This window comes from Drosophila ananassae, chromosome 3R (assembly GCF_017639315.1).
Source record: "Drosophila ananassae strain 14024-0371.13 chromosome 3R, ASM1763931v2, whole genome shotgun sequence".
In the NCBI taxonomy this organism is placed as follows: Eukaryota; Metazoa; Arthropoda; class Insecta; order Diptera; family Drosophilidae; genus Drosophila; species Drosophila ananassae.
The window spans coordinates 16,757,305-16,780,450 of NC_057930.1; the positions used below are offsets into that span (position 1 = coordinate 16,757,305).

Sequence of the window (23,146 nt, forward strand, 5' to 3'; positions counted from 1 at the left end):
AATTTCTTAGATGAGAGCACTGAGATAAAGGATATAAAGGGATCTGCAGGATCTGTAAAAAGATCAGAAAAAACGGAAGATGCCTGGCCAAAAAGATGCGGATTCTCGTATGTCATCAAATTCCGATCAATTTGCGGTTTTGGATGTCACTGCGATTTATTCGTAACGGTTCAGTGGTTAGCACTCAAGTGATGCTCTCCGGCACATGTCCTGGCATCATTAATCATCCTCCATGTGTCGAGGTTTCGGGTAATGATGGTGGAGATCGTTTTTCGCCACTAATGGAGTGGACTCTTCTCGCAAAAAGTGTTCTTTGGTGTTCGACATGAGTCGGGGACATGGCACTGGCCTTTAGGCCATTAATGGAGGATTTCTGGTCAATGAATGGAACTTACATAACTAGGGTTCGATGTTTAGTGCAGATTTTTTCTAAGGATCATTAATCACTCGAAGGAATTTCTGCATTTCATTTCTGCAAAGAAGAGAACAGAAGAGAGTTTTTGAAATGGAAATTGAAAGAGAAATGTATTTCTTTCTATTTTACTTTAGTATAGGATATATGAATTATATTATTTTGTCTTGGTGGCAAGGCATTAATTTAATATTTAAATATAATTATCATAAATCCTTTTCTTTCCCTTTGTAATAACCCCCTTCCATCCTCCAATTACCACAAATTGCTATAAATCACAGCTATCATAGGGTTTTCAATGTAAATATTCCTCCCATAAGATCAGATCTCACATATTCAAGTTACTGAGTATAGATTCGTCCTTTTCCCGGCAATATGCAGATCCTTAAAAACCTTATGAAGTCCGGGCTCTACTTCTTACTCTACTTAACCCTTGGCGACCGCCAACTGTGCAGGGGCACAATTATTAGCACTTAGACGACACATTCAGGCCTACTACGCTCCTCTGCGCTCTGCTTCGTCCTCCGATCCAGTTCCTGTTCCTGTTTCCCGCCCCGAAAACGGGGGGGGCAGCCGACAACCCTTAAGGCAGCCGCACAAGTGTCGATGACACTTGGAGGGATTTTTTGGGTTGCTGCGGCAAAAGGATATGCAACGTCCTATGCTGCTGCTGCTGTTGCGCCTGTCAGGTAAAATGTAAAAGGTAAAAGGGGTAAGGTCCTGGCACGTCCTGGCAAACACTTAAGCCAAAGTTAAACGCTTCGAGTGCTGTATTTTTGTTTTTGTTTGCGTGTTCCCCAGCTTGCTCCGTTTCCTTCAATACACTTTTTATTTTATCCTTAAGCCACAGCAGGAGATGTCTTTGCAGTTCGCTTAAGACCTTTGCTCGCTTTTTCAATTCTTTATTCGGCAGGCTGAGCCACAACCTAAATCAATACGAACTCCGTTTTAATTCGCTTAAATTGCCGGCGGGACATCTTAGGGCTGGCTGGGCCAGAGTACGGTGGATTCTTTGTGCGAATCCCCGAAAGGATTGCCCTCCTTGTGCTCGGCAATTGTTTGCCCCGCTGTTGTCACAGCTCTAAGCGCTTTAATTTTGATTGCATTCGATTTGTTGTTGCTCTTGTTTCCATCGCTACACCCATCCCCCGAATGTTTGCACAACTCTTTGACAAATTCACAGGCTACCACTGTACACTGATGTACGTATATCCGGGATGCCAGCCCAGCATCCTTGGCCTGCGCCTCTGGGCGGTTTCGCAATTTTCTGGCGGGCCCAAAAGGAAAAGGATTAACTATTTAGGTTTTTATGTCCGTGTCAAGGAAGTAGCCGACTGAATGTCCTTTCTGTTCTGCTACCTCCCGGCAGTTCCTTTTTGCCCATCCTGGCAACTTCTGTTGCTGCGATTGAGGTTGAAAATGGCATTCAGTTGTGCAACGAACTCATTTCATTTGCAATTCTCCTGGTTTTAGTATTTTGGGAGGCTAAAAACTGCAGTTGAGACCGTGTGACAGACACTTTTCAATGTTTGGATTGGGAAATGCCAGCCGGGAGTCGGTTGGGGATTCTATTGCGGTTGGGCGAACTATTTGCAGCTGGGTATTGTGGGTAATTTTTAGGCCACAATAATATTTAAGCCTTCAACTAAGTGCAGTATTATTCAATGGCTTAGCAGTTTTTATTCAAACTCTGTATTCATGAACGTAAGAATGTGGGAAAGCAGTTAAGAGTATCCCTTGTATCCCTTCAACAGAGATCTTACATTACTCCAGACTCCATTCAAAGCAGAGCCCATTATATCCAATCGATCGTCACAGATCATCAAATCGATCTAAGCCAATTACACAGACAGCTGAGGCTCATAACTCTGGGCTGGAAAGGTGTGAGATGAAGGACAAAAGCCCGGCCAACTTAAGCTAATTTGTTCTGACACTCACACGTTGCAGGATTCAGGATACCAAGAAGACGAATTCCACTCTTTACTGGGAAAGGACGACATATTTGTCAGGGCATTGTCAGATTCGCTCTGAATAAGCGACAGTTTTGCGACAACAAACCGCCGACCCACTTTGCCGTACAATAGCCAGCCCGGCTGGGCTGAAAATGAAAAAGTCAGGATAAAAAGGACGAGGGCGCGGAGAGGAGTGCCTCCTGCAGCAGCAGCTTCAATGTAGAGCAAAACTCATTTAGTAGCTCCTGTTGATGTTGATATTTACTGTGTTATTCCTTTTATATGCAGGACGTAAACGGGAGCAGGGCCTACTTCTGGCCAGAAAAAGATAAAGGAGCGCATGGAGGAGCTGCAGCACATGGCCATTTCTCATTTGGCAACAAACACCGACATTTCATCAAATGTAGGCCGTTCCCTGGAAGGCGAAACTGTCGCACATTGTTGCCCCTTGCCGCTGATAGATTACAAGCCCGCCGCCGCACGGGGCACTGCCAAAGAGTAGTAGTCCTGGGCTCTGTGTATGCGCAGGTGGCATGTCCTGCATGTCCTATCCTGGCCCTAAGCCGTAGCACAAACCAAACGCTGACAGGCGACTAATTACGCGCCAGAGCAGAGCTAAAGGGATTTCGGCATCAACAGGATCAAATTCTTACGACGGCCAGAGATTTGCGCAGCCATCGGAATTCCCCGCATTTGGACAAGTCCATGAATGACAGGCCTTCCAATGTTCTCCTTTTTTTTTGTGTTTGCTTTACCTGCCGGGCTATAAATCCCGGCCTGACATTCTGTCAACGTCAATGTGAAAAAATTCCTGGCCGCCCGGCCTGCATAGGAAGGCCAAAACAGAGCACGCCCCGTTGCGGAAATGTGCAACAAAAAGGGGCAAAGCCTGAGCGGAGAATCGATGAGTTGGAGTCACCAGAGATTAAATGCCTTAAATCAGGGCTTAGATACCCATTATTTAAAGAAGGATTCAGCAGAGTCTGGGTTTATAAGCCAACCGCACAGATCCTGGCTAGCCTTGCTCTTATTTTTATAGGAAACTGTACTTAAAGCATCAATTAGGGCTACTTTGGGAGTACTTTTTAGAGTCCTTTCGATGTCCCTGTCACATTAATCCAAATCCCATGCAAATGAGAGCAATGTCCAATTGACAAATGGCATTAGCCTTTGATGACCATTAAGTCCACTCAACGGTCAGTTGAGTAATCAATCAAACTCTCTATGCCCGCGACTTGGCCAGCAACCCCCGGAGCTTGACCGCTGGCCGGCTAACTGACTGCCTGACTGACTGACTGACTGACCGACTCGCTGACCGTCCACCCCTCTGAAAGCGTACTGCACTTAAACTGTCTGCGCCTGCGCTTCGCTTAAAATCCTGTGCGGCGCAGGATATGCAGCGCAGGACACGCGACTTGTTCAGTTCATTAAAATAAAAATGCAAGCGCTGTAATGAGGAAAATGCACCGTAATGAAATTAATGCGAGCACGCAAGGGGGGTTACAGGACTAAAGTCAGGACTAAAAAGTATAGGGGAAAGCATGGACGGCCCGCTGCTTAGGCATGTGCACTGTGTAACGATCAGTATTCGTCATCCCTCCAGTCTACTGGGCATTTGTCAAGTACCGCGCTATTTTTTGCACCTTGACTCGGCCGCGGCCCGCATAATTGGAACTTTTTTCGCTAAAAATGTTACCACTCGGCGGGCAGTGGTGCACTCATTAGTTCTAGTTTGTTTGGCCAGGACAATGCTCCCGGCATATTCATATATGCAAAAAAATTAATAATAACAAGGGCAGCATCGAGGATATTGCGGTCTGTGGAACGTGCCGAGTGTATGGATGTGTGGGCTTTGCATTTACCCACAATACCATTACTTAAATCACGTAATATCAGAGAATAGGCCCCCATCCCGGCCGAGGAAACTATGACAAGCTTAGACAATCAAGGTGTCAAATAAAAATGTCAAGTTTATGGACCACGCGACGATCGCCACTAATCTGTCAACAAAGGTGAGGCGGGCAGCAGCAGCATTTCCTGTTTCTAGATCAACCCCTTTTCGCCGGACTCTGGGCTCTGGGCTCTGGGCCTGGGCTTGGGCTGTTGCGTGTCCATGTTCCGGACTTACAGGCTGACTTACTGACCGCCGGACGGAGGGACAGACTGGCGGACAGGCGATGCGGTACGCCCCGACAGGAGGACAGACAGGCCTTTTCTGTTGGTCGGCTGTCATAATTAAAATATGACGCGTGTCTCGTGGCAGGACAATAGCTCCGCTGGAAGCGGATACACAGAGAAGTTTAATGCCACAAACAGAGTGAAAGAGGGAGCGAGGGAGAGGCGGCGCACTGTATCCTGTCAGTTGCAAGTCCTTTCGTCACGCAAGCAACAGAAGCAGCAGCAGCAGCAATAACACTGAACCTGGTCAAGTCCTAGCAATATGAATATATACAGGCAGAAATATTCGTTCTGGACCTTCGGTCATTGTCCCAAAACTGGGGTAACTGCAGCAAATTGGTTTAGCATGCGCCAATTATACAGATTGTAAAAGGAAATTGCCTCAAATCAAAAATTATAGCCCAGAAAATGGTATAAAGAAAGAAGGACTTCTTTGTAGAGCAAAGTTGGTAGAATGTCACGGCTGTATGCGGCAAAGGACAAAGTTAATTGGGGCAATTTAGATGTTTTCCGATTCGGCATACCAAAGGCAGCAGACGGAGGTCTAGCTGGGAGTCCAAGTGCTCATTAGACTTGCAAACGATGGTAGAGTTCCTCGGAAATATTGTTAACTATTTTACTAGTTATGGTTAAAAAGTCACTGACCCAAGGGATAAGTTAGTGGTTATGATGCCACAAGACATGCTACCATAATAATTATAATGCTACCATATGACTTTCTAACTATATCATGGACTGTACGTGCCCGGACTGCTTATGACTATTAGACGTGTCTCCGTGGCACACTTCTGCCATGGCACGCCGTAAACAATTAGTTTGCATAACGAGTGTTTTACTTTCCAATTCGAGAACAATGCGAACCCTCTCAGCCCTCAGTCGCTGGATGGTCAGCGGACGGCAGCAGCTGTAATAATCATAACAAACCCAGAAGGGCCTATCCATGGACCCATCTACATACGCTTTTATTCATCACTTTCACTCCGGCCCCGTCCTGGTCCTTTCCACACCAGATGAGATGCTTTCAGGCTCAAACAGCTGCCATCACCCATCACCCCAAAACCACCCATGCCACTCTCGCTTTGAAGTAGGTGACGTTTATGCAAACATGAAAGGGAAATGCTGTCTGTCGGATGCTGGCCAGAGTCCGATGTTCCATAAACTGTGGCTGCGGTGGACATGAAATTTCATTACATCAAGATATGAGCTTTGAATTATCTCTGATCGCCCCGAGGGATGAGCCGGGCGATGGAACGTGCCCCTTTGATAAGCCATTGGTAGCGGTAGCAGCAGCAGCAGAAGCAAATAAAACAAGAAAGGAAAGCTAACTTCGGGCGGAGCCGAAGTTGATATACCCTTGCAGTTCAGTCGCAGTCCGCTAGGTGGCGCCACCCATCTTATTTTATTAGATATATAGCGGATCGTTTATAGTCGGCCGATCCTTATGAAAATTGGCAGATCAGATTGTTTTCCCCAAAATAGAATCTGTACCAAATCCCATCTTTCTAACTTAAAAAACACCAAAGTTATGCCAATTTCGATCGTTCTATGACAGCTATAGGATATAGTCGGCCGATCCTTACGAAATTTTGTACATAAGATATTTTGGTCAAATATAACATGTGTAGAAACTCCCAACCCTCTAACTTAAAAAACACCAAAGTTATGGCATTTCCGATCAATCAGTTATATGGCAGCTATAGGATATAGTCGACCGATCCCGGCCGTTCCGACTTATATACTGCCTGCAAAGGAAAGAAGGGTGTGTGCAAAGTTTCAACTCGATAGCTTTAAAACTGAGAGACTAGTTTGCGTAGAAACAGACAGACGGACAGACGGACAGACGGACCGACGGACAGACGGACAGACGGACAGACGGACAGACGGACATGCTCATATCGACTCAGGAGGTGATCCTGATCAAGAATATATATACTTTATAGGGTCGGAGATGTCTCCTTCACTGCGTTGCACACTTTTGACCAAAATTATAATACCCTCTGCAAGGGTATAAAAAGGATATACAGGAAAAAAAAAAAAAAACTAATTCCGAGGCAAAAACGTGCAATGCACTATTGATAAGGATAAACTTTGGAGGGATTCGAGGGAGATCAACCCTTTTGGACGCCGCTAATGAGCACACTTGAGCGAGTCACGGCTGCATTGTTTGCTCAGGCCGCTAATGAAGAGCGGGATATCCGCTGGCAGGACATGCATTCATTGTCCTGTGGCGACAAAAGCGACGCATGTCCATCAAGTTAAATCACACAAAACGGCGAGTGGGGGTTGCTGACTGCTAACTGAATCCCAAACCAGAATTCAACCCGCTCATCCAGTTGTCCTTTGTCCAATGTCCTTTTTTTTTATTTTGATTGTGTTTAGCCTTCAACCGGATAGCTTTAAATGATGTTTTTTCTGCTGGTGTTGCTGCTGCATTTTTAATGCCGTGTAAACTTTATTGTTTAATTGCCTTTTTTGGGTGGGTTGGTCGCCCAGTCCCCTCGCCATTTCACTTTCAATTTCAATTATTTTAATTGGGAATGCCGCGAGGGAATTTTGTTCGTTTCGTGGACATAATTAACTAATTTCTGGCGATTTGTCAGTGGAACCCGCAATTATGAATTAGGATGACTGGCCCGGAAAAGGACACGCGTCATGTGTAGGAAAAACCTTTACTTGTGGTGGGTTTTCCACTTTTTTTTCGGCTGGTAGTATCAATTGCATGTTTTTTAATAGTCCTGGAATGGTTGTATTGCCAAGTCTTATCGCATGTCCTGGGCAGGCAAGCCGCAAGATAAATGGACGGATATGGGGTGCATATATGTACTCCTCAGATGTCCCGCAAGATCTTGACATTGAAAAATTCCGATCGAGGCCCGGCTTTCCCTCTTTCTTTTGATTGATTTGGCAAACAAATTTCCATCGGTTTTTGCACAGAAAACTCCTCATTTCTGGTTTAGATTCTCGAATGAAAAATGGCTCTTTTCGCAAAAATTTCTTTTATTTTTCGGGCAATTTGTTTGCAATTTCAGTTGTTGATTTAGGCCACTGCGGGGTGGCTATGGGCAAATGGAAAATTGCGGACGGATTCCTTCTTGAATGGCACATACGATTAGGTTTTGTTTATTAATTCACTGTAATTTATTATCTACGAAAGATGCCGAGAAACGAGCTTCTCACGAATCAATCTTATTTCTTTTTCTCGTTACAGGTAAGCTCCATTGCATCAGCAAGTTATTCAGACAGCCAGAGGCTTTTAGTCACCCAATGACTAAGGTATCTCAGGAATAAATTAAAATCCATCTTGTGTCACTCTGATATCATCCCAAAAAGGCTGACTCAAAGACATGATATCAGCAATTGGTTACAGCAAGTATTAGAAGGCCAAGTAATGTACGGAACTACTCTAAGACAGCCGCAACAAATCCTTCTCCAGCAGTTACTGTCGAAGAGTGAACAGTTTTAGGGCATGTTCCTCTAATGCGATCATAAAACCGTCACATGATCTCACAACACCGCATAAAAAACGTAAAAAGAATGGAAGAATTCGCATCAAAATGTCAAAATCATTTTTTCAATATTAAATTTTGCACGCCATTTAAAGAAATCGCATCCCTAAGATGTTCCCTGAAAAGGATTTGCAGTTCCACCCCTCGAAATTATTGGCCCAAAAAAAGAGAATAAAAGAGGGAAATTGAATTTATGTCCGAAAATATAGGAAACATTTTTATGCGATCTTCTTTCTTGCGAATTTCTTACCCCTACTTAGTAGGTCTTCCCATTTGAACTGTGACCTGGTTCTGAATGAGAAAAATCACTCGAGTGTGCCTCTGATCGAGATCTGATCGAGAAACACCCTAAAAAGTACATCGATGTGAAATTTTAATTAATTTTTCGATCGGTAATGGAGAAAACGGATCAAAATTAGTCGTCATGAGAAAGGTTGTTTCTATAAATGAGAAAAGTGTTATTATACTTTCAGTACAATTCCTCTATACTACTGCCAATTATTTAAATCGAATTCTTTAGAATAACAAACGATCTGCCCCCAAGGGCGCCTCGTGCATATTCATGTAACCCAATTCGTTAAACCCAATTACAATTGGCCATATTCAATTATCGAATGAGCATTCGCTTCTAATTTTAGAAGCATCTCCTACATATATGATGTATCACATATCGCGTGTAGTAATATTTCCCAATAGACTTGTTTTTCTCCCCACTAAATCCCTCAACAAACATCTCTTGGAAGATGCTTGGCGGCCTGCAACAATTGTGATATTTACAAAAATAAAATAAACAGAAAATAAGTAAAAATTCAAAACAAATACAAGGGCTATAGCTACGAATGTTCTCCCCCTAGTACCGCTCACCCACTGACCCTGAATGAAAACAATTTGTTGTATTCCGGGTACTCGTAGCGCCCCTAAATTCGCCAAAATTCAGTTCAGCAGAGTTCAGTTGGCCGGGAACTTGCGTCAGATGTGCTCTTGCTGGACTTGCGTATGGAAATAATTGGGTTTTGCATATGAAAGCGAAAATATAATTTAATTGTATCAGAAAGCGCAAAAAGTATACATATATTCACTTGCAATTCATAATCTTGTTTCTCGCCAGAGAGTCTCATTGGTTTTTTTCTCTGGGGGGCATCCCCAAAGGGCGACTGAGGCAAGTATCTCAGCCAAAAAAGTGTAAAACCGGAAAATGACGAAAATTATATTTAATATTTGAGATGATTTCTTTTTACATCAAAAGGGGAAGTAGGGTGGAGTATTCCCTGAAGCTAAAATATACACAGGAGTTGGGAATTCATTTCTTATGTGGGGTATCTTGGTGAGAGTATTCATGTATCTGCTAGAAGTCTAAAAGTTTTTATAATAAAATTGAATTTGACTTCTTCTGGCTTGAGGCGCCTCCCCAACTTAGCTTTTCTTATTTTTTTCAAAAGGACTCCCGAAGCTGAGGAGCTGGAAACGAAGTTTTGGGGCTACAGGGGAAACACACATTCAAAGATGAAAACTCTGCTCCACCGTGCTGACTTTTCTCGTCCCTCGAGCTCATCTCCACCGTTCCACCGGTACTTAACATATTTGCATTAACAAGCAGACTGGCAGCACACAGCTACAGATATCCAGATACAAACGTATCTTCGCATTCATGTGTCTGCATTTGATGGAGCTTGGGTTTTGTGGGATTTGGGGAAGAGCGGCGTATCTCTGCAGGCCAGGCCATTAAAATTATTGATTTTCTGCCGTCTGCAATTGTGCCCTCTGGCCAGCGCAGTTAACCCCCCGTAGTACTGCCGTTCCCCCACGGATCCCCACATTTAAATTAATAAACTCAATTTGCGTAAAAGTGCAATGGCAAACGTTGATTATGTGAGCAGACTTGTCACTCCAACGACCTGGAAGTTCCTTCTTCTTCTGTTCATTTTTCTTTTTTTATTTTTTTGCAATGAAAGGTTGCCCTGTGGCCCGGAGCTCTTCGAACCCTAATAATTATGTCATGTCTCTTCGGAAAATTATGGGAGGAAAATGCTTCTTCCTCAGTGCTCTTGTTCCTCGCCAATTTCATGGATATCACAAATTTCGCTAATGTTTCTTTCACGCTTCATTATGGACGGCCTGTGAAGGAATATTGGCAAAGGCAGTTACTTGCCAAAACCTGGCAGAGTATTTTCGGTGAAATTATGAATTATTAATTATGCCAAGGGTGGCCGGCCAGGAGAGCCTCCCAAAATCACCCCTTCCGGGGCCTAAGCGCATTTGCCGTGAGAACTAATTCGCTTGTAATTGCAACCGAGGAAAATGGAAATCCTCTCGGCTAGCCGAAAGGGTTACAGCCTGCGAATGACTTTCCATGCAAATTATGAAAGTTATGAATACGAAATTAGTTGTGCATGATGGCTATTAAATGAAATTGGCCAGGATATAGGAAACTCGTTTAGGAAAGGTACACCTAAGACGTTGGTAATCCTTTTAGCCAATTGTGTTCCGATCTAATGCGAAATATTAATCATACCCATGTTGTACATCTTAAATTCCAGCAACTGTGTATAATTTTTCATTTGAAATTTTTGAATAATCCATGAATCATATACGCGCTCCCTCGCAGAGACATGTGTGGAAACTCGCTGCTGCTGACTGCTGGCTGACCCCCTTAAAAAAAAGCGCTCACATCAAAATTTATTTCCATCGCCAATGAGGCATAGTTCCCCTTTGTGCTTTGCTAGAATTGTTGTGCGTATTTCCTTATTTTGCACAACGAATCAGTGAATATTAAATATAATCAAATAAACATCAAATGCACTCAGCTACATCATCTGAATGGGTTGTCATAAGTCATGACAAATCGTAGGACTGCCTTCAGGGTGGGAGAGTGTCAAAGTCACCATGATGAAGTTCCCTAAGCCCAGCAAATATTTGCACAACAAGCTCCGAGTGGGTGTACAGCAGCGGAAAGTATCAGGTTTCAAGGCAGGGGTGTAGCAGCCCTCGTGGTTAGCCACAGTAGCCGAGGGAAGCCTAATTTGTTTGAGCGTACGAGGGTGCTGCCGGGTGGTAAACCACTCCAGAGCACCCAGAGTTCTTTCTTAAAGAGGGGTGACTCTAACAGTAAATAAAGCCCATCTAATTAAAGTTTTCACTCCTTGGATTGCATAATGTGTATTTACTAAATTTTTATCCTTGCCCGCAAATCTGCACCCTGACCTGGAAGCTGAAATTGCCAACCAATTGCTCTGGCAGAGGGAGTCAGAGTTACAATTAGAGCCCTGGCACCCTCTAGTCGTAATTAGCCCGCGGCTGCTGTGGGTGGGGGTGGCACAAAGTGCTACTGTTTAGACTTTTTAACCCTTAAGCCCGCAGAGAACTGTTTTATTAACGTCATTAAAGTTGCTTTTTTTTATCTCAATCATGTGATTCGGCGGAGTAAACCGAGCTGAACTGGGACAATCGAAATGGAAAGTGTCGCACATGCCGAGGGGCAGAGTCCGACCCACCCACAAGTGCAACCCCCATGTGGTGCCTTGCAACGTTCGTCAATGAAATCTGGGCAGGTCGGCGGGCCGAAGGGCTAACCTCTCGGGGTGCGACCCAGACGGGCGTGTCCTTTTAGCAGTCCTGTTTCTAGTGTCGCAGGTTGATTAGAAATTCCATTAAAATTCCGTAAAAAATAATGTACGCACTCGGTGGCAGCCGCACCCAGCTCCCAGTTCCTCATTACACTGATAGGAATGACAGTAAACGAGCTTCTTATAAGGTCTGAATGATTGAGTTTTGTGGTGTATTTTTTCGCAGTGTCGTAGTTTTGTCCTCAAGGGTGTTTCCTTCCTTCCCAGAATATCCAACCAACCACCCACCCGCCGGAGACGCAACTTGGTGTTGCACTGCCATCGCGTGCGATGTCTTGCCGTCAATGACTGTACCCCCGGATCCGGATCTCCTTACTGCCCCGTTCCGTTCGCTTTGTATTTCAATGTCGCTTGCCGCTGATGTTGTCTAATTAAGTCGCAAAGTGTGTCCCGGAGTGGGTTGGCTTCGTTTTCGGTTCGAATTCGGCTGCGGATTCGCTAAAGTGTGGAGTGTGGCCCCGATAAGTGAAGTGAAGTGAGTTCAGTGCGGCAGTGTGGCGAGCGTGTCCAATTATCGGGTTTATAATGCAGTTCACGTGTCGCTGTCGGTCTCTGGGATTCGCAGCTTAGGCGACTGCCGAAGATGTAATCTGAGCAAACTGCAGCCTGTTATTCAACAAAAGGGCTATAATTTATACTGATTTAGGGCTCTGGTGGCTTGACTTTTGATAAACTGGGGCAGCAGTGGGAAGATATAATAGGTCATTATCTAAGATGCCTTCGGGAATAGATGGGATTTATTTTAACTGCATTTTTAATAAAGTGTGAGTGTTAATATACCTAATTCCATACAATACCATAATTTCTTATCCCAAAGACTAATCTGCAAACCGGAAGACCAGCAGATACCTGCCACACTCATCGATTGGGCTTGCATCTGGACACTGTGTGTGCTTCCACTTTCTCCTCCCGCCCTGGCTCCCATGGCCGTCCATGTTGCATAAACCAGCAATCGACAAATTATTGCGCTCCATAGTGTCTGGTGGGCACATGTCCGAATCCCCGCCAGCATCTCCTCCTCCTGGTGTCTGTAGGAAGTGAGTTGGACTGAGGAGGAGGAGGAGAGAGGCCCCAAGCGGCCCACTAACCGAAACCCCAACTAAAAACAATAACCACAAAACGGTGTCTGCACTCCAAAGAGGGGGAAGAGATCTGCACAGTGAAGTGCTCCCCCCACGAGTGTTGTATCCCCCCGGCATTATTATCTCCAGCTTCATCATCGTCATCATCCGAATGTTTATTATTGCATTTTGATTTCCGTGTGATGGTTTGTTTATTGCGCAGTTTTCTCTTCCTCATGCTCTTTGCGTCATTGGCTCTCTTTGTGGCTCTCTTTTGCGTCACTAGCCACCCCCTAGGTGGAAAACAGCTCTCTCTTGGCTCTGTTATGTCCGAGTTACTGTTAATCTTATCAGCTAATGTATTGATCTTATCACTGAGCAGGGCTGGCCAGGTAGGTGACGAATGTTGGACAGAAAATAAATTTAGATTTAAGGTTTAATTTTAGCACAATTTTTAATGGAATATAAAGACTAGAATTCTTACATCTTATCTCACATGCGACCGTAGAGTGAAAGCTTATCACAAAATCACAAAAATTGTTGGAAAATTATTACCTTACCTTTGTTTTGGCATTAAGTACTAACTCTCTGATAGCAGTGTTTATTTTTATAAACACTGAATCACAATTGTATTGCGTTGCAACCGAAAATCACCCGAAATGTATGCATTTCCGTTCAGTAGGCTCCTCGATAATGTCGCAAAGTCAGTGGGCGGCTTCCGCTGTTCCGATGTTGACGGAAGCAATGGTATTATGTTTCGAGTATCAGCAACAAGCTGCTAAAAAACAAACCGGCTTGCTACCTCTTCGCTTGCTTACCTGCCGCTCTCGGATTACCTCTGCCAGCTGCTAACAGCACGTGGCAAGAGCTAACAGTGCTCTGTTAGCCGTTCACCCTCCGTCAGTAGCTACCTCACGAATGTATCTCTCGCATTTGTATCTCGACCCTTGCTCGGTGCAGACGTTCGTGCGGATACTTGGTTTCCCCAGCTGCGTTGTAGGGCCCGCGTATGTTTTCGCGTAAATAATTATTTGGCAAAATAATGGCCACCATCACGGACTAGATGTCGTCAGATATATAAATATTTTTGTGATTTTTTTCGCTTTGCTGGCTAAATCCGAATGCAGAGTGACAAAATGTGTTAGTCATCAGAGTTTATTTGTGTGCTAAAATGCAAATTGAAGTCGAGCGGACCGAACAAGTTGCAAAAATGTGGCCGAGGAAGCCAATAAGTGCAAATATAAATAAATAGCAAGCTAGAAAGCTAAAAGGGGATTACACCAGACAAACAAACAGCAAAAAAGTGTAAAAATAGCAAATCGCAATCGCAAAAAACGATTTTCATTGCCAACACGCGCTAAGAGGCCTTTCTCGTAAAACCAAAACAAAAATTCTAAAAAAGCAACAGCTGAGAAATCAAAAAAATGTTGGCGGTTAAGAACTTTTTCCTACCGGAACGGGCCAAAGCTCCAGAGACTCCGCAACGATTCTCCCGGATGCCGGAGGCCTTTCTTCGCTCCATCCGGAGGCGCTCCCTGAGGGTGAAGCGGGCCAAGAGCCTGGTGGTGCCCGATCGCAGCGAGAAACGTAAATCAGGTGAGGTACAGTGTCGATGTAAAGCGACCACAGAGGACTACTCATATCTATAATAATTAAAGACCTTTAGATACTTTTTCCCACACTTTATGGCAGACCTTGTCCCTCTCCAACACCCCAAAACTATAAACCTTTTGATAATTAGTTTATTATAACTCAGAAACCATTTGGTCCGAAGCTTTATGCAATTTCGTTAATTACATTTTGGGGAAAAATATGTGAAATCCTAAATGTGTGACCTTGCGCAAGGCTTATTAAAACCTCAATGTGCAACAGTCCAACTAAACTTTCGGTTAACTCCACTAAAGTGTTTGAAAATAAATGAGAGAAAGACGCAACAATGTGGCACATCGCGTGTCATGTGTCAAAGTGTGAGGCAAGAGGCAAACTCGGGGCGTTACAACACCAGCCGCCACAAAAACAATGCAATTTGGCACAGTTTCACTCCGATACTTCCTCAGTTCCGTCTCGGGGGCTCATTATGCCAGTGTTATGACAGCATAATGTCTTGTTTTCCCAGCTTTTTGCATGAAAATGCCAGCCAGAAAACAAAAGTTGCCAAAATGGAAAGGGAAAGGTCTGGAAAGCGAAAGTTTGCCTATTAAAAAAAGAACTGATTTTTGGTGAAGGTAGGGGCTGTGGCACACATTTGTAATACCACTCGGCATTGACTCTTCTAGTAGCCAGGGCCAGTAGCCCTGACAACGGAACTCGGCACTTGGCATGCAATTATCGATTCTCGAGAGCTGCGGGTTCCCGCAACCTGCCGACCAAGAATCGACAGAGAAGCCGATCAATGCCACTTAATGACGTCAAGCGAGAGAATCAGGAGGCCTGAAGGATGGATGGAATGGGTGGTGGAAGGTGCCAAGTGCCGAGGCGTTTTCCTGTCTCTGGCTTATCGCGGACATCCATCCGTTGGCTCGTTAAGTATCGGACTGGGATACACGCCGAAGAGTTGACAAGAAGCTGGTCGTGTTTTTGGGCTTTGGAAAATGTGTCAACCAGCAGGGATCTCGGCGAGAGATTACTTGATTGATCTGCGGCGAGATGTGCGCGATTCGGGTCATGATTCATGGCTGTATGGAACATGCCAAGTTTTCTTTGTTTAGTCCAATATAGATACAAGTTCTTGCATTCTAAATATTTGCTTTAAAACTTGGCTAAAAGAGAGATGGATTAGCTTACTCATGCCACTCGTAATATAAAGTTAAACTCTATCCCTTCCCTGATCGTTTTCTATTCGTATTGCTGACTGCCTATTTCTGTGCTTGATTGCACTTTTCAAGCTGCAACAGATTCCCGATCGGCTCATTAAACTCGACTCGAATTGCGAATTCCATTCGGAATCCCATTACACCAGAATGCCTGTGTTCTGGCTTTCGCATTACTTTCCATTTTTTTTTTGTTCGACGGCTGCCCCTAATGTCAGGCGCCTTAAACCCCGATAAGATAAGGAGTGTAGTTCCATTATTTATATTCCATATACTTTAAGAATAAGTAAAATATGCCTCTATTTATTTCCGTTTTGTTTAATTAAAAAAGAGCCTCTTAGAGCCTGCCTCTCTATCCGCGAGCTGATAAGCCACAGATCCCCGATAGGCCTGCCCCCAGGTGAATACGAAATGCCCATCGAGATACCTGGCAGATATTCGAGCCCATGTGCTCCAGTTCCAATTCCCCATTCAGCCGTCAGCTCTGTGACTTTTCAAAGACCTTGACAGGCATCTAGATAGCTCCCTAGATCCCCTTTCCTTAAGCGTTTATAGTCCCCAAAATGCTTTATGTTCTGAGCGATTTCAATAGACGCTCTTCCACGTAACACTTTTTATGCTTTGTATATTTTTTTTGTATATTCGCTTTGCTTCTTTTTCCTGTTTTTGTATACTTAAAATTTTATTTCTTTAGCCGCCCGTGCACTCAGCGCCAAAACAAGATAAATAAAAAGTCAACACAGCAGCGGGGCAGCGTAAAACGCTTAGCACTTTTAGTGCGAAATACAAATACCACCAAAATAGAGCTTTTTAGACACACATGATTCGATTTAAAACGCAATTGTATTCATTCGGATATTTATAATCTGCATAGAATATGTTTCCAGATCCCGAGACCGACATGAGATCATGTCACATTCGGCCTGACGGAGTGACCTCAACGGGTAACAGAAAGCTACATATGTATGCCTGTGGGAAAGTTCAGTAACTGGTTCTGATTAACGACCATTTAATTGGTTAAAACATAAAATTTGTCAGCTTGCCTCCCACTCTCTACTCTCTGACCTTTGGAGGCCCACGGAGATGCGGCCACTTCCTCGCGTGCCCTTAATTAGCTTCTGCATATTCTGGCTCTCATCATGGAGTCTCGGTATTCGCCAGTTGAATTAATGACCCGCCCACGTTAATTAATCCGACTCCCACCATATACTAAGAACTCATAGATCGGTGTTTGACAAACCTTAAAAGGCAACTAGCAGACTCGAGAGACTCTCGTTTTCGCCTCTGATTTTAGACCGAGCTAGTGCTTGAGTCACATCGGATTGGATCCGTGGAAGTGTCACTCTTGACTCGCTCGGGGGGCACGCGCACCGATCTAAGACGGAGTTCAGCGATCGGCCTCGATTGCGCCATCCATTAATCATTATCCACTTCACGGTCGCCGCTTGGAACACTTCTTTATATGGTCATCTCCATCTCGGAATTGTTCTGTTTTTCTTCTCTCGTCTACGCACGCGCGCGCCTCTTTTGAAATGCACCTTTCTTCTGGGTATCTCTTCAGCACACGCCTTCTAATTACAGAGCCCACCTTTCTTCCACATTGTCTCCAGAAAGCAAAAACCCAGGATAACCTGTAATTAATGAAGTTTTACGATCTCTCGCTTAGTCATAAAAATATGATAATTTCTCGGCGTATCTCGTTTATGATGTCTTTATCTGGGAGATAATTTCTGGTTGTTATTAATAGATGGAAATTGAGGCATTTTTAGTTTCAGCAAGTCATGGGGCCAAGGCAGATGGAAAGTGTCTTATTACCATTATTACTAGTAACTTTTTGGCAAAGAAAAGTAACTCTACAACTAATTTCAAGGTATATAAGACTGAAACCTGCCGTAGAAGCCTGGGAAAAAGAGCTCTAGACCTCATACAGACTCTGTCAACCATGACAAGAGTTAGACAATCCCGAATTTTCAATTAAATCTTACGAGGAAGAGACTCTTAATAATAGTCATGCAGTAATAGTAATAGTAATAGTAATAGTAATGCAAATTAGATGACAACCGACACGTCTAAAACGCCGCTTCCGCCTCAGAACGGTGGGACACTTGTTGGGAAAACAAAAATATCTATCCACTATCCGGGCTATTCCAGCCATCCACCACCAAAGTGCCGGCGTTTTCTCCCCAAATTCAGCCAGGGAATGGTAGTTGGTAGGGCCAAGCCAAGCTATTGGTCAAGCTCCCTCCAGAATGCAAAGTGTATCTGAACAGAACGATCGAAAATTGAATTTTGAATGGGCAGTAGGCAGTTGGCCGTAGTGATCATAGATTCGTTTTCCCTTTGCCACGGCCCTTTTGTTTTCTGTTTTTTACAATAAACATAAAATCCAGAGCCACTGGTTCCTCTCTATATGGAAAACGCATACCGAAGCGGAAGTTCTTATTTAGGTTTTGTTTTCGCTCCGCTCCAATCTAGGGTCTAATGCCCATTGAAATTCAAATGTGGCGTTGACACCGCCGAATTGGTTGTGGGGATTGGGGCGCCGCTTACTGGAAGGGAGCAATTCCAGCACTCACAAATAATAATAATAATAATAATAATAATAAAATTCCGAGTTACAATTGGCCATTCCAAGGTTCGCTTGGCCGCTGATCACTGAGCTAGGTAGTCTTTAGTTTATAGGCTTTAGTTTCCTATATTGTATGGATCTCCCTTGGCTGGCCCGAAAGTTCAGTCACTTTTCTTCAGTTCGATTCCTTCTCAGGAACTGGCATGAATCTTACAACATAACCGGTTAAATCTGATCGTTTTTTATTTCCTTTTTTGTATTTCGATGGTTTGTGGGCAGCTCTGATCCGTCTGTTTCTGCTGGGGGACTGATATCGACACTGGCCTACGGAAGCTGCGGGTTTTCTCACAAGATTATGATCATAAACGTCATAAAGTGTGGAGTTAATAAGGCACATTCATTGAAGAGATATATGATTGGGATTCAAGGCCTTTTAGGTCTTTTGGGAAATGTATTAAGGTTCTTCCTTGATGTCGAGTGTAATTCAATAGCCTTCTCAGAGGCTGCCTTGGCGTATGACTGATAGCAGCGAGTTACTGCCGGCTGTTTGTTGGCCAACAAGTCGTTGAACCGCGCCGAGGCAGTGGGACAAGGAGACTCGCATCTCCGACACCCACGGAAGACACTCTTCTGTGCGAGACTGACGTGTGGCGCAATCTGGTAAGGAAACTCTGCCGGAACGCACACGTTGCTTGTTTGGACCGGGCTAGCATCGCACACTCGAAGCCAGCGCCAGCAACTCCCATAAATAAGATTGTAATGGACGCAGCCGCGCCGAGAACAATGGTCATCATAATTTCTTGCTCTGGAAACAGAAAAGATGTAAACGAGCTGGACAATGGCAGATGAGACGAGATTTCTAGGTACTACCGACTGCCGGAGACTGCCAAAAATTGGCCAAGTAGAAAGGTAGAACGTGACCGAGCGAGCGAGAGGAGAGGGCCTCCTCCTCCGGCAGAACGAAAAAGTAAAAGTAAGAAATTTAATAATTTGTTGCGCCTGAACGACCAAGAAAGCGGAAAGGAAAGGAAAGCAAAGGAAAAGTCAGCTGGTCAGTAGCCAGCAGTAGTAGAGGGCTATTGGCCAGCTGGTTGGTTCCTTAACGAGGCGCCTGACCATTCCAAATCGATTTTATTTAAACTCAAATTTATGAGACATAAATGGGAAAGAATCCTCCGGAATATTTCTGTGTTTTTTTTGCAAATCCCCAACCGCAAGAGGAAAACCTCAAAGCAACGACAGACCCCGGGAAACAATCAAATGCTCATCATTGACAATCTCACCGCATAAATATTAAACACAAATACGATTCCAATAATATTTCGTTTTATGGCCGGCCATAGGCCTGAGCCTAGGCCCAGGACAGGGAGCAGCTGACAAGAGGAGCAGGAATCCCAGGAAAAATCCCATTTCCCAATGCACTTTCTTTCCACCTTTCCCTGGCTTTCTTTCTGGGATTTTGCAGCCATTGTCTTCGGGACTCTGGCACTTCATAAATATGTCATATTTAATAGAGAACTGTGAGTACTGCCAGCTACCGAGCAGGAAAAGTCACTGAGCCACCACCACCACCGTGCGAGATGATGTCCTGTTCGTCCTTGGCCTCTCACTTGCTTTCTCTTGTGGCATTGTCAGAGTTTTGATTGACTCGCCGGGTGTAATTTTTTTTTGCGCTTTTTTGACTAAAAAAAAATATCATCCTCAGGGTGGAGAAACAGGGACCTCCTTTATAAGAAAAAAAAAAGGTAAAAAATGTAGAATTTCCTCCCCGATCATTGTAAGATGATCTCGGGACAGTCGTCTCATAAATTTGACATTTAATCGTTTTGGGCTGAGAATGGCTAAATTATTAATTGAATTCCTTATGAAGACTATACGCTGATGTACTCTGATGTCATCTATGAAAAGATTCACGAATTTTATAAGAAATATTTCAGACATAGATTAGATTGCCGATGATAAGGTTGGTCAGAGAGATAGGCTTTTGAGGAAACAGAATGAATGTTTCTGTAGATAGACTTGCACATAAAAGTTCCATTACCCGTAATGCCTATTTTTGTTAAACTTCAACTAATAGCTTACGGCTTAGAGGTCTGTAATTGTGAAAATTAAATTAGAAAATACCTGAAGCTGATAAGACAGCACCATTTTCCCCATTATGTGGATGGGCTTTGGTTGCCAAACGATAAGGAATCGTAGCCTATGGCCGAGTGATTTCCTCTCTATTTGCTTTCTGTTACTTTTTATTATTTTACTGCCGCGTGTTTTGCAATTTACTTTTTCCAGTGCCCGCATGATAAATGGGTTTCGAAACAGAAACAACCTCAGTTCGGCCCCAAAACTGATAAACGACCCAAAAACACCCATCGAACTCCAACAAAGGAACTCGCTTCTCAATGAGGTGTACTTTTTAGGCGAATTATAGAAACAAGTTTCTTTCTTGAGGAAACAAAAATGGAGTGCTAGGATGCTTTATTACCTGAGGGCATAAATCTACCAGCCAATGACAGCATCCAGGGCAGGATTCCGAAAGGATCTTGAAGATCTTTTTAACCCTTTGGCTCAACTGGGGCGTGGTCTCTTGAGTGCTAGCTGTTCCCTCTTCCCCTGCCACTTCCCAGCGAGCCAATTTAACCTTCAACCGTGTTTGGACAGCAAATTGAATAAAGTGAAATTGCCCGCTTTGAATCCAATTCATCAAAATCCAGCACATGCTCCGCCGATCTGGGAGATCTCCGCCAGCGAGAGATATTCGCCAGCCATCTGTTTGTTTGTTTGCGGCGATGTTCGCGCAGTTGCTAATGATGCGTGAATTTCTGTGTCAAATTGGAATGGTTTCTGTGGGATTTCTGGCCGATGAAGTCATACCGACGAAGATGCCTCCAGTGGGCGCTGCCTCCAGTCCTCCGTCTGCACGTGACACTGGGCGGCGAGTGTATCTGACGGATTCGGATACAGTTTCAGGTACACACCCATACCTTGGTGTGTTCCTCTCCCATTGCGTGACGCTGACGTTGATGATGCCCCGGCGGAACCTTGAAGTGTCGCAATCATTCGTGCAGAACCTTTACCCACTACTTCAGAAATAACAGTTGGATGAGCTGGTGGCCCCCTTATTTGTTTGTTTTGACTTGTAATTAATTCCTAAACGTAACTTGGTCTGTAACGAGCGTAATACTCGCTTAACTTGGCGCGGGGAGTGTCTGCTAGTCATACACTACTTTGTCCTTATTTTTGGCCACTGCAGGAAACTGTCTGTGACATCCTTGGCCTGCTTCCCAGCCTCCTTCGCCCGCTCCTCGTGTAATCTTGTTTGTGCGATCGCCCTTTTTGCTCCGAATCATTTGTGGGCCTTGCTAATTTTCTTTGCCTTTGTTATTGTGTTAGTCTGCCAGGGGACTGAAAGGAGAGGCTGTCTGCCCTGCTTCCTACAGCAACCTGGCCACCAGACGCCTGTGATCTTCTTTCTCCGATCTCTGGACAAAAAGAAAGTAAATCAGATTTTGGAGCAGATGTGCAGAACGTTTCCGCAACCGGGTAGGGGAACATCTACAGACCAACGAATTGAGAAAGGTACCAACGAAACGCCAACACCAACGACTATAGAAAGGCATCTAGCGTGAGGGCCCTGAGATTTATGGCCTCTTGTTCTGCCAGCTCTCTTTCAGGACTGGACACTGTCGACACGGCCTACCTAAACATTATCGTAGGCCTCGTGGGCCAATGCAAATAGGATGCAGCTCGCATCCATATGATTTATTTTAAAAGTCTATTCATAATTTCTTAAAGAAGGCAGAGGCCTGAAAGATATTCCTTTATGGTCACGGCTTATTAAAATCATATTATTTGGCCCGAAAGTATCAAAACATGGAAAGCAGCCTTCAATAGATGAGTTATAGTAGCCGTGTGTGGCATCTAATTAGCGGAAATTGAGGTTCAGGGATGTGGGGCATCAGCTAACCGCAGCTGATTACTCAGTTCTGCGGGTTTACAGCCCAACTACTCATAATCAACTATCAGAAGAAGCCCAAATGAATACATTTTCTGTTATTTTATGGTTTAAGATGTCCTTCAGCTGTGTTTGTACAAAGGACAGTCGTAAAAGTGGTCGCGATGACAGCTCTAACTGCTCCTAGTGCCTCCTAGTTGTAGCTACCGTAAACAGCTAAACGGTTATAAACATTTTAACGACATTCCGAGGCGCCTCCTGGTCAAATAGAATAAATGGATATGTTTCTGGGATGCCTGGCACGCTTCTGGTGATAAACCTCTGCTTTCTTTCGAGGCCCTCATGTCCCAGCTGTCTGTCGTAAAAGTAAGCTATCTATATCTCCAAGACTCTGACCCAAAGAGGTCACCTGGTCTTGGTCTGGGTCTCGGTTAAAGTAAAAAAAAAACACGTTTCTCCGGACAAGAGCTGTAATGGAAAATGAAAATTTCATATTGTTCGCTAATTAAAATGCTTAACCCACATCAAGAGCCGTAAATCCCAGCCTTCTTATCGCCTCAATGGCAAAAGTGTACAAAACACAAACAAACAGAGGACACACAGAGCATAAAAGGATAACAAATCCCGACCAACAGAAACCCCTTTTGGAACAACAAACAAGTCGTCGGACACTTTCTTTCCCTTGAAAGAATCCTTTAGGAATGCAAATGGAAAGTTCGGCAATCGAAGCTAGTTTGCATACGTAATTATTTTGGGAATTTTGACAGCGATGGCGACATTTGACATGAGTTTGAGTTACGATCCCAGAGAGGAGATAGAGATGCATGGGGTAGGCTCTAGCTCAAGGCTCTGGGAAGAGTGCTGGGAAGAAAGGGTTGCCCACGGTGCTGGTGGTTTGAACTTCACACATAAGCCGATCGCTATCCGGGGCTATCCCGGACCGATCCCGGGCCGATCCCTCGGGCGGCAGTTAACCCGAGATCCCGATTCCAGACATTTGACATCATTAGTCAAACTTAAAGACGCATTTGTAACTGGCTTGTAACTGTAAGCGCTTTAGGCTAATGACGAGCCATTAATTAGGTG

At 44.3% G+C, this 23,146-nt stretch overlaps 1 protein-coding gene across 2 annotated transcripts in view; it reads left to right on the forward strand.

Moving 5' to 3' along the window:
* The window catches only part of LOC6497095 (centaurin-gamma-1A), a 50,209-nt gene that overhangs the window by 18,903 nt on the left and 8,160 nt on the right, over window positions 1-23,146 (forward strand). The window contains exon 1 of one of the 2 annotated variants that reach the window (XM_001962730.3): window positions 13,669-14,328. The exons of the other annotated variant lie outside the window; for it this stretch is intronic. Coding sequence (XP_001962766.1) covers window positions 14,157-14,328 — 172 coding nt within the window. The 5' untranslated portion in view covers window positions 13,669-14,156. Of the gene's footprint in view, window positions 1-13,668; window positions 14,329-23,146 lie in introns of those variants that run through there. 2 annotated transcript variants of the gene reach the window in all.